The sequence below is a fragment of the Doryrhamphus excisus genome, chromosome 6, assembly GCF_030265055.1.
Source record: "Doryrhamphus excisus isolate RoL2022-K1 chromosome 6, RoL_Dexc_1.0, whole genome shotgun sequence".
NCBI lineage: Eukaryota > Metazoa > Chordata > Actinopteri > Syngnathiformes > Syngnathidae > Doryrhamphus > Doryrhamphus excisus.
The window spans coordinates 22,325,993-22,343,030 of NC_080471.1; the positions used below are offsets into that span (position 1 = coordinate 22,325,993).

At 38.6% G+C, this 17,038-nt stretch overlaps 1 protein-coding gene across 1 annotated transcript in view; it reads left to right on the forward strand.

The window, feature by feature from the left end:
* ldlrad3 (low density lipoprotein receptor class A domain containing 3) overlaps positions 1-17,038 on the forward strand; it is a 60,743-nt gene that overhangs the window by 24,551 nt on the left and 19,154 nt on the right. The window contains exons 3-4 of the mRNA XM_058076016.1: positions 152-277; positions 3,491-3,625. Coding sequence (XP_057931999.1) covers positions 152-277; positions 3,491-3,625 — 261 coding nt within the window. The remainder of the gene's footprint in view (positions 1-151; positions 278-3,490; positions 3,626-17,038) is intronic.

The window sequence follows — 17,038 nt, forward strand, 5'->3', positions numbered from 1 at the left end:
AGTTCAATTAAAACAATGCTTCGAGCTAGTAGTATTGTAAAACCTTGCAATGCCATCCAATTGTGTTTATATTGAGTCATTAAATCTTTCACATATGTCTATGTACATACTAATGGATTGCTTTATTTCCTCCCACCCTTTCTCTCCTCAGCTAAAGTCAAATCAAAGTGTGCCCCGACATTCTTTGCCTGTGAAAATGGGGTCCACTGCATCATTGGACGCTTCCGTTGTAACGGCTTCAGTGACTGTCCTGATGGGAGTGATGAAGATAACTGCAGTAAGTCTCACGTAACACACTGTTAAGAAAGGGATACTGATGCACGGATGCATTCTGACATAATGTTTCGCAAATTCAAGTTCTACTGAGTTCTTACGTTAAAGTACAAACCTTTCACATTATCACAGACACATGATTACATCACAGTTTGAAAACTAGCGTGTATTAATTATTATTAATTATTATTAATTATTATCAATTATGATTAATTGTGATTAATTATGATTAATTGTGATTAATTATTATTAATTATTATATTAGTTTTATCACATTCTCATGTGCGTGTCCCAGAAGACCAAATTAATTAGTTCATTCATTCATTCATTCATCTTCTACCGCTTCTCCTCACGAGGGTCGTGAGAGGTGATGGAGCCTATCCCAGCTGTCTTCAGGCAAGAGGCGGTGTACACCCTGGACTGGTCGCCAGCCAATCACAGGGCACATATAGACAAACAACCATTCACACTCACATTCATACCTATGGACAATTTGGAGTCGCCAATTAACCTAGCATGTTTTTGGAATGTGGGAGGAAACCGGAGTATCCGGAGAAAACCCACGCATGCACAGGGAGAACATGCAAACTCCACACAGAAATGGACGAGTGTGGAATTGAACTCGGGTCTCCAAGCTGTGAGGTCTGCACGCTAACCACTCGTCCGCCGTGCAGCCCAGAAGATAAAATTATTCCCCTAATTTGTGACAAAGTGAGATTGTTTAGTCACTTCCTGTTAAGTGGAAAGAACGTTCATGGCAAGAATTCCGTTTTTTTCTACCTGCAGTTTTAGTCTTCCTGACCACGCTTTGTGATCACAAAACTAGAATAATGTGCTGACATCTCCGACTTCAACTCGGTCTGCTGTGAGGTATGGATCCATCCAAATAAACAAATTATAAGCCGTGACATTGCAAGCAAGGCAAGCTAACCGGTTAAGGCGCAATGCAGTTGCTTAGCAACAGTGTAGAGAGAAAAAAATGATTTGATTGAGGTGCGGAGACCTTGGGTCCAGATACCCCAGATAAAGGCCAGACCTGGAATGCCACCACCAGCAGAGCCGCTAACAGCCATGGGGCCACCCAAGAAGGAGAAAGGGCAAGCAGGGAAGGATTTAGGGCACTTGGAGCGCCACGGTAAAATCGACATCGAGCTAAAGGGAGAACCAAAGGCCAGTGGGGCTTATTGTCAAAGAAGTCAATTGGCGTGGAAAAAAAACGGAATGGATTCTTTCACTTTGGAGATTCCATTATACAGTAAATGAGGAGAAAAAAGCCATACAAATTCTCACTGTGGTCGCTTCTTTTACTTCACACAACCATCCCTCCCATCTAGTGTATGCTAATGGCTAAACAACAAAGTAGCTCATATAACGCAATTCCTGTCTTACCAGTAAAAACCTAATCACTCTTCTTGCTCTCAAATGTGCTTTTCATTTCTTTCCAACCACTCAAACAGATAACCGCATTATTGTACAATTACTCTACCAGTTCCCATAAGTGAGCGATACACACAGATATAGAACAGCTATTGGGGAGTTGTTAGCTTGTTAGCCTGACTTAATGATGTTTTATTTGGTTTTCTGCTGAGTTTTAGCTCTCTTATCAAAGTCCCCAGATCATTCAGTTATTTACTTACACACTGCTATTAATTTCATTAAAGTTTAATGTCCTCTGTGAAATACCTCTGAAAATGTACTACCTATTTTTCTATTTACAAATTAGTCAATTCAATTAGTATACACTAATTCGCAACAAAACTTACCTCAAGGCACATTTGAGGTGTTCCAGGACCACACTTGTCACACTTTAAAGAGAAAAAGCAAAAACGCAACACAAGTTTGAGGTAAATAAAGGAAATACGCCTGGCTGGGTGACGTCTTCAACAAATCGAAGACTCAATATGTTCTGGGCATGTGCCTCAAGGGATTAAGTCGTAGTACAGAGGACGGACTGACACTAGGAATGGATAGGAGATAGTATAGTACAACCATCAGTGTTGGGCTATCAATTGTAGCACCAAGTTTTAGGTATCGTAGGTAACCGGATCTGGAAAATTGTTCAATCGGAAAGGAGCCTAATGGCTGCCTCAATTTCTGCTTTTTGAAAGGAACCATTCCGTAAGTACAATACAGCAATATAGAAAGAAATAGAGAACCTTCACCCTACCCGGAGAAAAATTCATCACACAGCAACTTAACACTCAAATGGTACATGTAAACCTAGTAAATATACAAACATACACCAATGTGAGTGTAAAATGCACACATGCACGGGGAGAACATTCAAAATCCACACAGAGATGGCCCGAGGGTGGAATTGAACCCATGTCTCCTAGCTGTGAGGTCTGCGCGCTAACCACTCGACCGCCGTGCCGCCCGATCATTTTCATATTATGCTATATTACCAGTTGATCTTTCACAAACCTTTAAAAATATACTTTTATGAAAAGTATATTTTAATAAATAAGAACAGAAACCCCAAGACGTATTCAGCATGACTATGAAAAAGAGACAATTGAGGTTTACAGTGATCTGACCCAGCCCCTGCAATCATCGTTTAAAATAAAATACTGCCCTCTGGCAGAAGACTAATGGTCCCTGCAACAAAAAAAGAACTTTTTAATGATGCCCTATAAATGTTGCCCTTTTATGTTTTTAGTATGTAATTTTCACTTTACATATTTTTATGTGATGACATTGTGCAGCCAGACGCCAAAGGCAGGTTTTCTATTTCATGAAATATAATGGACAATAAATGTTCCTTAATCTCTTAATGGCACTCTGAGACAGCGGTGATGGTGACAAAATGAAATTTTCATCACATTCTAAATTTTACTGGGAATCAAACTCATACGGAATATGACCTCTTCTCCAAGTTCTAATGAGCGACCAGGAGGGGAGTCTTCAGAGACTTGTTGCAGCAGCCTTACCACATGGTAAAAAGGATGAGATAATTCATTGTGGTAATGACGGGATTTTTTTCATTTTGATGATGTGACAGGCAAATATGCTATATTTTCCATTTTTTACATCATGTGCGATGTATTTAATGTATTATAGAAAAATGAGATCAACCTGAAATATTGATGACGACTGGTCAGTATTGCTTTGATGCGGCTTATGCAAATGCAGTTCACTCAAAATTAATTCCTCACTTCAGATCTGCTCTCAGATAAGATTGTATTAAATGTCCCTCGATCTGTGCTCCTATTTGCAGCAGGCAACCCCTTAGTGTGCTCTGAGATGCGCTTCAAGTGTCGAAATGGCCGCTGTGTAGACCGAAGCTTCTTGTGTAACGGTCAGGACAACTGCCAGGATAACAGCGACGAGGAGCTGTGCCTAAGTACTGCAGGTAAGAACAACTCTTTATGTAAGCCATAAATGTATTTTATTTATATATTTGAACTATATTTATGCTGTATTTATTTATTAGCTTTATTTATTTATTAACTATTTTATTTTTATTTTTATTTTTATTTTTATTTTTATTTTTATTTTTATTTTTATTTTTATTTTTATTTTTATTTTTATTTTTATTTTTATTTTTATTTTTATTTTTATTTTTATTTTTACATATCCAAATTTTGGAACTGAGGAGTCCACGCAAAGAAAAAACCTTGCTGAGCTTGTTGGAACGTGTATTACTTGACATTGCAGACAATTGAATAAAAAGTGGAGGCTTAGAATAGCATTAGTTTGTTATTCTGTTTAAAGCAAGACAAGGCAGCCAACAAGACATCTTCTGTTGTTTCAGAGACAGGACTTCAGTATTCTGCATTGTGTGTCAGGTTGACTTCATGGAAAACTTGACGTAAGCATCTGTGATTGTGTTGCTCCTTTTGAAGAGAATTCTACAGTATGTCTTGTTAAAAAAAATGTTTCTCATAATTTGAGACCTAACTTTCTTTTTTAACCATCATGTTTGAATGGGAAACCCTGTAGTATCCAGTGGTATTCTCTGTCAGGTACAACTGGCAGCCTCTTGTCAATCTGGCTCAAGATCTGTCAACACATTAGGTACCTTTCCAGGGCAAGTTTGATGCTTCCTGCAAGCTGTCTAACCCTGCTCCATCCCATAGTGACACTGTGTCTGTTCCCCACTGAGCTCTGATGTTGGGAGAAAAAGCCTTTAAAGAATAACAAAAGGGAAGAAGCCTACCTTTATCCCGGCCCCCTAAACGTGCAGTGCTGGCATTGGAACATACCAACTTTTCATATGAATATAATGCACCAGTCAGCTGTAGTTGCATTTTCAGGCGGAGATAAAATTTGATTTTTTTTTTTATATATGTGGCGAAAAAAAGTCTAGTTATAAGAATTTTAGACAATTGTCAGATTTTTTTTGCTCAAAAAGAGGTTCCCGCACACTGTGTCGCGCTCATTCATTCATTTATTCAGGTAACGTTTCGGTCCGTTTGACCTTCATCAGACATATTAAATCCCATAAAGGGCAATAACATTCAGTTAACAGGTGTACAAAGTTTCACATGATATGAAAAACATTTTCTATACATAATTTAATTCACACGAACACAACTCCTGAACACATGTACAAATAGTACAATAGTACAAATAGAATTTTTTTTTATAAAAATCCGTAAATCCTCAACATCTTTTATATAAAGAGGAGGGGGGGACGAAAAAAATAAAGAAATCATGGTCGTATTTTAAGATATTTTTTAAATATGGTTATTATTTCAGTGTATAAAGTCTGCACCTTGCAAATAAATATTTTAATGTTATAATTAACCCCATATGTGAATGACTGCAGTTTTAGTTGTTGTATGTACATACACACACACACACACACACACGTACATGCGTGCACATACACACACACTCTTCGTGTCTCTATAATGAGCACAGACCTGCAGGTGACTGATAAGGCATACAATATCCGCTTTAAGCCACCTGAGCACGCCACTTTCACTCCACTGCCTCGGCCTGGCTCCAGAGCTCCTCCCCCACCTTTCATATAAAAACATGCTTTAGTGTCTCCATATTTGGTGTAAATATTTGAAAATTATGCTTAGAGTTCAGCCCTTTGCCCCTCATTTGATTGCTGCAGGATTATCCCGCCCCAGAGGTGACAATTAAATACGGCACACTGAAACATGCCTTTTTTTTATATGCCTGTAATATTCCATCCAGTGTCTACCTGTTCAGAAGGTTGCAGAGAAGCCGGAGCCTATCCCAGTTTATTGTGGATGAACAGCAGACCACATATACTGCCTGGCAGTTGCATATAAAGCGACTGTTCAGGGTTGTGGGGAGTTGGAGCATGGCCCGTCTTGTCTTCGGACAAGAGGCAGACAACTTCCTGAACTGGTCTCCAGTCAATCACATGACACATATAGTCTAGTGAAAATATATAAACAACTACTACACTGCCAGATACTACTTCAAAATTGTTGGTGTTGACACATCAGACTTTACAGAACAGAGACAGTGCTAAATAATTTACAGGAACATATTTATTTATTAACTATATTTATTTTTATATTTATTTATTAACTATATTTATTTTATATTTATTAATTTTTATATTTATATTTATTTTTATATATTTTTTAATATATTTATATTTTTATATTTACATAGATATATCCAAATTTTGGAACTGAGGAGTCCACTCAAAGAAAAAACCTTGCTCAGCTTGTTGGAACATGTATTACTTGTCCAGGGTGTACCCCGCCTGTCTCCCGAAGACAGCTGGGATAGGCTCCAGCACTCCCCCGCGACCCTCGTGACGAAAAGCAGTAGAAAATAAATGAATGAAGGGCATCACATGTTGCGATAAACAGCAATGCAGGAAAGTGGAGGTAAGCGACGAGACAAAAGCAGGAAAAAAGCAGGAATTTAGCGATAAAACTTCAGACACCAAAAGCAGCATGCGTCTCTAATCAAACCCTAAAGGCAGAGGAGCTGAAATAACATCAAAACTAGTTTTTCAAAAATTCTTTTTGCACTTTCCATCTGCTCAAAGGCTGTGGCATCAAGGCCGAATCCCTGCCTTCTCAGCATACAGGACCCACTCAGGCAAGATCAATTCTCACATAATGTGAGGTCATTTGAAAAGAAAAGGATATAAAACGCTCACATCAGTGTGTCTAATTACACAAATAATATGTATAGAAAATGTGTCAGATGTTGTGATGACTCGACACTGAGAAGTGAGAGAGAAGCAGCAGAAGCAGAATGAGTGATGTCTGAGTGATATCAGCACAGGATAAGAGGTCCAAAGGTTTGACATTGACACGGTCTCTAGAGGTTTTAAGCTCCATTATGATGTCTCACTCCTCCTCAACAAGAATTGCATATCAACCTGTGCTTGTGAGGACAGCATAGTGACCACGCAGAAATGTAATCCAGACTGAACACTCTCTTTGTCGTATTCTTTTGTTGACACAAGCGGATATAAATGTTAACTAACTCCTTAAATACGACTCTACATTCTTTTTCATGAAGAAAATGTCGGACATGTTTTCACTTTTTCACAATGGTTGTAAGATTTCGACATTGGTTTTCTTTTTTATGGAAAAACAATGAATGTTATTTTGATTATTATGCGTTGAACATTGAATTATGCCATCAAGTGTTGCTTAGTCAGATTTAAGAGATGCCTTTGTTTACAAAAAACTGAAATTATTAGTTATTGCGAGTAGAGATTGACCGATGTGTTTTTTTTTCCCGGCCGATACCGATTTTTTTCCATCACCCTTAGCCGATGGCCGATTTTGATTGGGCCGATATTTGTGCTTTTGCTTCCTCAGTTTATATGAAAAAATTACAGTGATAATAAATATTACAGGTCTCAAGTTTAAACAAATATTTATTGAAATGTAAACACTGAACATAGTATGATTCAGCTTTCTTAAACACACATTTAAACATCATTATCAATTTTAAAAGGAGTAAATATTCAACTATGTGCAAAACATTTCTGTCGTAGTTTAAGTTTTATCTAGTATCGATGTGATGACTGCACCCCCCCCCCCCCCCCACGCCCGCCTCCACACACAATATCGGCCATCCCACGCCCGTATCGGCCGATACCGATTCAAGTAAAGAATGCAAATATCGGCCCGATATATCGGTCGATCCTTAATTGCGAGTCTTTAAGCCACATAATCTTGCATAAACCATGATTTTTTTTCTTTCTTAATCAGTTTTGAGAGCATTGAATTCATCGCAAAAAAATTATACAAAAATTACACAAATTTCTAAACTGAACTTTAGGATAATTCCAAAGGCACCTGAAATATGTAATTATTAAAAATTTAGATTTTTTTTTTCATGGGACTCAGAATTTTTGGCTGCACCCCTGCTATATGATCTGAATATATCGTATTTTCAGGACTATAAGTTGCTCCGGAGTATAAGTCACACAAGGTCAAAAATGCATAATTGGGTAGAAAAAAACATACATAAGTCGCGCTGGAGTATTTTGGAGTCGCATTTTTTTGTGGGTAATTTATTTTCCAAACTACTTGACCAAAACAGACATTACATCCTCTTGTTAGGCAAGTTCTAACAATAAAAAAATAGAGAATAGGCTGAATAGATGTAAGATATGCTAACATAAACGTCATTCAGCTACACAAAAAATAAACATGAACAGAAAATGTGTCCAGTGTTTATGTAACATAAACAGTTTTTTCATATATAAGTCGCTCTGGAGTATAAGTCGCAGGAACAGCCAACCTATGAAAAAATGTGGCATGTACTATCGGAACATGTGTAGTTTAGTGTCCTACTGTAATCTCTAACATTAATATCTACAAATGAATTTGCAGGAGGGAAAACAATCTGTTGTAGTTCAAGTTGCTTTTTCACATTTTTATTTCCAAGTTGCAAATTTATTTGATATATTGTCTTACATTATTGTGTCTGAAATGCCATAAGCTCTTGTCACCACGACTATGTCAGCAACATCATTACCAGTCATCACCTCATGATGTGTCTCAGCACTCATGCTAGGAGGTCAGAGTCCTCATTTCACCCGAAATGAATGTTTGCCTACCACAGAAAGCAATGCACAGCCTTCTATTTGTTGCATTACCACTGACAGTGTAAGAACTACAAAGTAAATGCACCACTATTATATCTATCACTTCTTTTGCATAAACACTGTGACTTCAACAATCATAATTGAAACCATGCTGTCCATACACTGACAGTCTGCTGACATCAAGCAGTAGCTCCTGCCTCTCCATTACTGTTGCCCGTAAACTAGACACATACTGATATGGTGTCACGCTGATGTATGGAAAGAACAACGGATGTCAAAGTAATTCATTGCCCCTCAGCCTTTATTCAATCTCGGGTCGCTGTGGCTTGCTAATAGCTTCTTAGATTCACTCCGCCTCTGATTGCTGCCAAAGTACAAATCCAAATAATATAGATGCATCGGATTAAAATGTTAATTAATGTGTAGATTTTGGAGCGCAGAGCTGTGTGTTGCTGTAATGTTCTGGTAATGCCCTTCATCTGCTGCACTCTGAATGTAGTGGGGAAAAAGGTGTGGGAGGGAGTGTGAAATGGTGTAAGGGAACATAATGGCTCTACACTGAAGTGTGGGAGTAAAATGTGATAGTAGAATTTTCACCGAGCCAAGTTGCACCAGACGGCAACACCCACAGGAGGTCACACATGTCAAAACCACTACGCAGGGATGGAAACTTTTTCCTAGTGCTGACACTCACAAACTAAAGTTGATGGACTGGCTTTCTTACTGCAAAAGCACAATACTTTTACTACTACTATTACCTGCTGCTGAGTTGTTGTCATAGGATGCATTCACTTGTCATTATTTTAGTCAGAATTAAACGCTTGTCCGTTTGTTGTGCTAGTACTATTCATGAGGTGGACACATTCACATTGAAGGCTATGATGTCCAATTCAACTTTTTATGTAGTTCTTCACATTACCGAAAAAATGCAACTTGTGTTTGTGTGTAATGTTAACACAATATAATGCATATTCACACAAAAACAGAATTTGTGTCACAGAATTTTTTTTAAAACATGGCCCCGACATGTGGTCTCAGGCTACATTCACACTCCAGGTGTGAATTCAGGAGTATAAAGGTGACTATAGGGGTGTTATTTCATGTCTACAGGGCTCTAATAACGGTGAAAACATGTTTAAAAGGTCATAAACAGGTTTGAATACTCAGTTTATTAACATTGAATCCACAAATTCACAAATCGTTAGGATTTCGGAACCAATTAACCGCAATGAACGACGGTGTTGTGTTGTGAAATATATAGATGCTCCATAATGTATCATTTTAAAATGAACTAATCCAGTGTAAATTCTCACACAAAGGCAGCATAAGCCCCACATGGATCTTCTTTAGGCGCAATGGACCGAAACAATGCGCAGCCTTTAGCAATAAACAGACCCCCTTAAGTGATACATTAGGTGTCAGTCATCCTCCACTGTAATGGGCCCGGGTTATTTTCTGCTCCATGCCAATTCCGTAAGTGTGCATTCATCCACAAAACGATTTAGTTGAAGCCGTTGTTGACAGACCGCAGCAATTGTAAATGTCTGATATAATTCATACCTGCATAAGAAGGTTTTTCCACATTCATGTATATGCTGTGTGTGTGTATCCACCAGGATCATAAAGACGGTGCCCTGGAGAGTGAAAGGAGGCTTGGAAATGTGAGACATGGTGGAAAAAAAAAGTAAAATGTGTGAAATAGGGTGGAGCCAAAAAAGAAAGCTGATGGAGATGAGGGATTAAGGAAAGTGACAAAGCTATTGAGGAAAAAGATAAAACCCTCTGTATTCAACGAGTGGAAAGACAGGGAATCAGGATGAGACAGTAGACCAGGGATGGAGTCGCGCTTGTAGAGAAAAACATAAATGAAAGACAAAAGTGAAAGTCAGCAGAATATTATGGTATTTGCAGAATGAGCATGTAGTATAAATGCAAAATGAGACAGCAGTGGGCGATATAAATGAGTGGATTTAAGTTGAGTGAGATGGGTGGGAAACAAAACAGCGAAAGGGTGGAAAAAGCAAAGAAAAGGGAATGTAAAACGATGGGTTTTTATTGTGAAAAGGGTCACTTTTGAAGCTTTGAGTAGACAAGCTCCATTATTCTCTGCATGCATGAGTGCTCTCATTCCTTATAATTACCCGATTTTCCTCAGGCATTCCCAACTGCTCTTTTTTTTTCTTCCTTTGGTTAAATCTTGTCTGTTTCTGTGACTCATGCCTTATATTGAACTCCACCCTTTTGTCAGCTTTAAAAATATATTTACTTATTTTTTTCCCACCATGCACCAACCCGCAATGATATGTGAACTCAACAAATGAAAGCATATCAAGATTCATTCTAATACAAAATTTCAAATTATATTGAGCTTTAGCAGTATTAAATTCAATATAACTCTTACGAGTTTATATAGTAATAATAAAAGCTGTGTTTTCTTGCTTTGTTTTTGCCTGCTGTGATATAAGGCAATTTCCGTGGCAAGTGGAAAGCACTCAGAGTGACTGCATGTCGAGACCAAGTGGGTTCAGTCCTGTGGGACAGCTTTTGACTGATGCTTTATAGCTACTCGCGTCACAAAGAGACAGCCTCCCCCTGCTAGTCTACTGGGAAGCTTTTCACATTGAAATTCATAGAAGTAGCATCAAAATGCAGGGAAATGTGTTCCCCCTCCCCGTTTTGTAAATAGGGGCTGTATCAACTTTTCAACTTTAGAAAAACTGATATTTTGCATTCAGCAAAGACAATTCTATTCATTTGTCATTTACAGATTCAATTCATGTTCCGTTTGCCCTTTGACGTTGCCTGTGGGTCACACTTATTATTCAGTGTTCAGTAGTCAAGTAACCCATTTAATAGATTTACTGATTACTGCAAATGAATATGATGTTGAATTTCTTTTCCAAGGTCAGTTTTTATTGGGTCACTGATTACCAAGTGCAGATGTTCTAAGCTGTTTTAATCGTCATATAGAGAGGCACTTATTTTGTGGGCTTATTTATTTGTTTTTGTAGTAAACTTCATCATTTACTTCCTTTGTTCCTTTGTTATATGCTGTATATCTGCATTCTGTATTTATATTATGTATTACCAGTAGACACGCTAAAAATGATTGATTATACTATTGCTACTACATTTGTTATTTACATTCTGTCATGAATTTGGACATTGCTCAGTTTGCAGTCATGCATCATATTCTTTCCCCCGTGACATGGATAACCTACCACCGCAGCTCCCTGAGGTCGCATACTGTATGCTGCATTGTCGAAAGCTGCATCATTAAGCCACTCGACCCAAAGTTAACTTATTTGCATACTGCGCCATAGTTTGAGTTGTATTTTGGTTCGCCAGGGACTTGCGTCTGCTAGAGATTGTGTTGCGTCATATGGATATGTGTAGGCCTGAACAATGTGCTGCTATATAGGTTAATTAGCGCATGTGTGTTTTTGGAAAATCACTGACAAAACTACTATATATAGTAGCTAATAACTTTAACATTATTACATGTACCCAAATATTCCAATTCCAAAGAATCTAACCTTTGTATACACCTCATTCCAAAAGAAAAGTGCCAATCCAAATGAATATATAATGGGATTCCCAGGGGTGGAATATTCCTTTCCCCAATCCGATTGAGGTATCTTGTACCCGCTCAATCGGAAAGTTGTCAGACTGCGTTCTTCTTCGTGGTGTTTTTCTTCTTCTGTTGTTTATTGGCGGTTGGCAAGCAGCTTTCGTGTGCATTAGCGCCATCTGTGGAACAGAATCTAAACCCTTCTATACGCCATTCACAAGTCCAGTTTTATTAAAAAAAAGAAAATACATATCTATATAAAACATGTGCCGAGCTTAATTATAAAATATTAGCAAGATTGAACTTTATCTTTTCCTGTTCCCGGGTGCGTTCTTTCAGCGAATGCTGAGATATGACGTAACACGCAGCTTGAGACGTTCTTCGATTTAAAAAAATGTGCGCAGAGCAATCGGCACTGGACTGCTAAGGAAAGTTTGTTTTTGATTCAAACTAAATTTCAAGACTGGACAAAGGAAAAACTGGGAATACGGAGTTATTCCAACAAGTGAAAGAAAAACTCGAGGAAGTCGGTATCACGTGATGTTGGTGTTTACGTTTTACTGGGCATGCCCCATTGACTATTCTGGTTGATTATAGCGGCGCATGTAGACACGTGATTGGAATATTCCTTTCCATGTATACCATTGCTTTTGGAAAGGTCATTCGGAAAGATTCCATTCGGAAGGAGAAAAACTCATGTAAACGTGGCTATTGACGCTACTGTGTGACCCATGAGTAGACGCCCTTGCTGGGAAAGAAGCAGAAAACAAGGGAATCTTCTAAGCTAATTTAGGCTTGCAGTGACGAAACAAGAAAGAATGATGGATAATAACTGCAGGCATTTGGTGAATAATAGTTCATGCAAAGGTTAAAGCTAAAAATCCTTCAAGCACAGATTCTCTAATGAGTTCTGTCAGCAATAAATTATATTAAGGGCAACTAAAACAAATTATTCTCACTCACAGTACATTAGGACTAGTGAATCTAAAATCTAACATTGCTATAATGCAGCAGATAAACTAAGCGCACAACCGTTTCAATAACACAATGGATACTAGCCGCATTTAAAGAGAAAAACTTAATATTAGTGTTGACTTCACTACTTCCTGAGGCTGCATCGAAGTGTCATGGGAACTGTAGTTTTCGCCATAAACTATCCGTAGGCTTCAAAGTGTGAGAACAAGGAACACAGTTTATCGAGGTTGGTATGGAGAACCAAACCAAAATGCGTCAGCAGTCTGTCTACAAGCCACAGGGAGTCTATAAAGTCTAAACCAGCAGTTTTAGAAGTGTGAGACGGGCCTCCCCTGGGAAACATCGGAAGACTTCAGGGGAGGCGCAGCCACTTGAGAAATATAAATAAAAACAGATTTTTCAAACCAGATGAGCCAAATTTACTGATTTTTAAGGGCGAAATCAGTTGATTTTTAGGTCATATGTTCTGTACCTTGAGACCGATCCAGAGACATTTCTTTTACTTTAAAGGTCGGGGAGGATATGAGCAGCAGAAAGCATCTTCTTTGTTGTTCTGTTGTTTAACTTTGATAAAGGACTCAGGGGTTCCATTCTCTTTCCACAGCAAGACCAGAGCGATTGTTGATAGACAATGATTAGATTATGGAATGGGCACTGGGATTTCCCTCTGTCTTTACTAGGAAGGGAATAAAGCAGATCATAAGCGCAGGAATTGTTGTCATTGTGTGCAGGGAACTATATTATCACACGTTTATGAGGGGTAGGAACCAAACTGTATTTTGGCTATAACAGAAAAGAGCCGGTCCCTATCGGAGATGAGTAATGCGGGGATTAAAAGCTTGATTGAGCACCTTGAGCCTCGCTGCATTATGCCGATTGTCAATAAAACATAGAGCAGATACATCAGGAAGTAAATGAGGTCAGTTTTTCTCATTCGTACTGATGCTGATTATTGTTCTGTGTTTGAGCAATATCACTTGATCAAGCTTTTTCTAACATTCCATACTACTCAACAATAAAAGTATGTATGGTGATTGCTGATATCGGCTCCATATCAGTATTGGCTGATATTCAAGGCTGCAATATGAGGATTGTGTCGGTGGAAATAGTTTTTTTTTTTTATTGGGATACCCCTAAAAGTATTACAATACAGCTTGTTTGTGGTTCTTTTTGTAGGACCATTGTTTGTTTGTTTTTTTTTTGGTTTTCTGTTAGTTGCCCATTGGTTGAAGTGGCAAGTTCTCTGAATGTTAACTGTTCCCTCTTTTGTCCCCTAATGTTCCCTCAACTTTCCCCAAATAATGAATGTTTGTTGGTTTTTGTTATCTGTCGGTTGCCCCTCGGTTCCAATGGGAAGTTCTCTAATTGTTACATGTTGGTTACAAGTTTGGTTCCTTGAACATTACCCTAATGTTCCCCAAACCGTGCATGAATGCTACTTTTTGGTTATCTTTTGGTTGTATTGACAACTTTAAAACAATTATCATGGTGTGGAATGCTCCAATAGATCCGGCATCGATCAATATCATCCGGTTTCCGTGAACAAGCACATGATCGGAACATGCTGATAAATGGTTACATGTTTGGTTCCTTGGACATTACTCTAATGTTCCCCAAACTGTGCATGAATGCTACTTTTTGGTTATCTTTTGGTTGTATTGGCAACTTTAAAACAATTATCATGGTGAGGAATGCTCCAATCGATCGGGCATCGATCAATATCATCCGGTTTCCGTGAACAAGCACATGATCGGAACATGCTGATAAATGGTTACATGTTTGGTTCCTTGAACATTACCCTAATGTTCCCCAAACTGTGCATGAATGCTACTTTTTGGTTATCTGTTGGGTGTATTGACAACTTTAAAACAATTATCATGGTGAGGAATGCTCCAATCGATCGGGCATCGATCAATATCATCCGGTTTCCGTGAACAAGCACATGATCGGAACATGCTGATAAATGCCTTTCAATGCAAATCACAAAATAAAAATATATGACGTGAATATGGTCAGTTTTCGAGACTCAAAATGGGACCATCAGTCCAATACTCACCCAAATGTAATAATAGCAATAATTCAATTCACTAGATGACCAGCCTCTCTCTGCGGTGGAAGAAGTTCCAAGCCACTTTTTTTGGCATTTGCATACCAGCTCATAAGTCTGGGAATCTTGTCCCTGCATATGCACAAAGACCCTCAATAGAACCCTAATGTTTTGTTTTACGAGCTATCGCCATCCAATGTCACTTTTTTCCTGTACTGTTCTTTCTTGTATCGGTCACATCTGAGCTTGACATTCACTGTTAGGGTATCTTCCACCACTAACCTTTAAGCCCAAAAGAATTGTTGCTATGGTGACTGTACCCATCACACATGGTAAGACGAGCCTGTAGTCAAGCCTCAGTGATCGTTAGAAATCTCTCCCCTTCATCCTCGACAACGCTGCTTCTTCATGAAAGGAATTTAGGCGTGACCTATGGAAAACTAAATAATAACTCCCTAACATAATAACATGCAAAACATATGATAATGACCGTGATGTCTATTACCGATATTGTTGTAAAATAATATTCTTTCAGTCTTATACACAGCACATCACCATTCCGACAACAGCACGTTATGTAAATGATACCACGACTATTATTGTTTGATAATAATTGAACTGGCGTCACAGTCGATACCAAAATATGACACAATGATCACCTTTCAAGCGAAATATTACCCGTGTGCTCTCCTATTTCCGGCTTCTCGCGCACAGACACACCTCTGCACTCCATTTTTATTCTTTAACCTCTCTCTATTTGTCCTTCTACTCTCCTTCCGATGGCAGTTTCCCATTAATTCTAGCCCATCGCCCCCAGCCCCCACCGACTCATATCCCCCACTCATCTGGCTGACTACAGTACGCTTTGACTGAGTGTTATGGGGTTTTCCGATGGTAGCAAGCAATGGAGCGAACAAGTTATTACAGCACAGGCAAATATAGGTCCTATGAAGCATGACAACCCACTTTCCTACACATTTAAGTATATGCTGGAGGTTAAAATATACTGTATTGTAGCATGGTACAGTATTACACAAACACACACAGACACACACCAAGCATCACCATTGACTCTTTCTTAGGGCATGATAATTAGAACAGTCAAATAATACATGACAGGGCGTCGTAGTGTTGTACGCCAGAGCACTTAGAGCCCGCTAGAGTCGTTCGTGACACTGTAGAGGTTTGTGAGCTGTGATGGTCTACGATGCAATAACAACTCATAACACCGAAACAGCATCCATCCGTCAAGTCATTTTTCTATACACTTAGCCTGTTCAGGGTCAAAGAGTGGCAGGAGTCAAAGCCATCTGACATAGAATGAAAGATGAGGTATAGGACATGCAGTATATAGTATACAAATACATAATTTCTTAGTTCATAATAATAGTAATAATAATGGATTGGACTTATAAAGTGCTGGTGGTGGTAATCTTTTTTCTGCAACCACAACTGCCCAGGGGTAGAGGGACAGAAATGTAGCTGCCAATTTGTGGCCTCGCTGTTTAAGAACCGTGGTGTAGGGTATTTCTCAGAAAAATAATAGCACGGTAAACACAGCCAGGGTGCATGCTTTGCATCATAACTAGAAGAATCTCACCACAAAGTGTCCTGATTTTTGTCAACACTCCTTTTTTTTTTTTTTTTTTGACGGGGGGGAGTTGGCTGTGTTGAAATAAAAATGCATCCACACATTGTTGACTGTAAATAGTCACAACCACACTGGGTAACAGATAATTGGCTCAAAACAATTTATGGTCCTATGATTTCCGCATTAACGGAATCACGGATGGAATTGAAGAATTGGCCAATAAACAATGAATTTACTGGTAAATGCGGAATATTCTCGATTGTGGCAGAACGTCATCACAAACACTAACCTTCTCCTGAGCTAAACATGTTGGACCTTGGACCGGCGAAAGTTGGTGAAACTACTCGCGGGGATTCACTAACCAAAAAAAAAAAAAATCACACACTATTCTGGTAAAATCAGTGTAAAATAAACTAGTCACTTTGGCGCATAAGACAAAATAAATATGAAAATGTCGACTGGGAGTCACCCCAGTCGAAATGTTCAGATATTATTTTGGCTTTCCGGCAGCAGTACACATCAGCTCACAAAATTTTTTGTTTTTTAAAATGTACATTACAAGTAATCTCA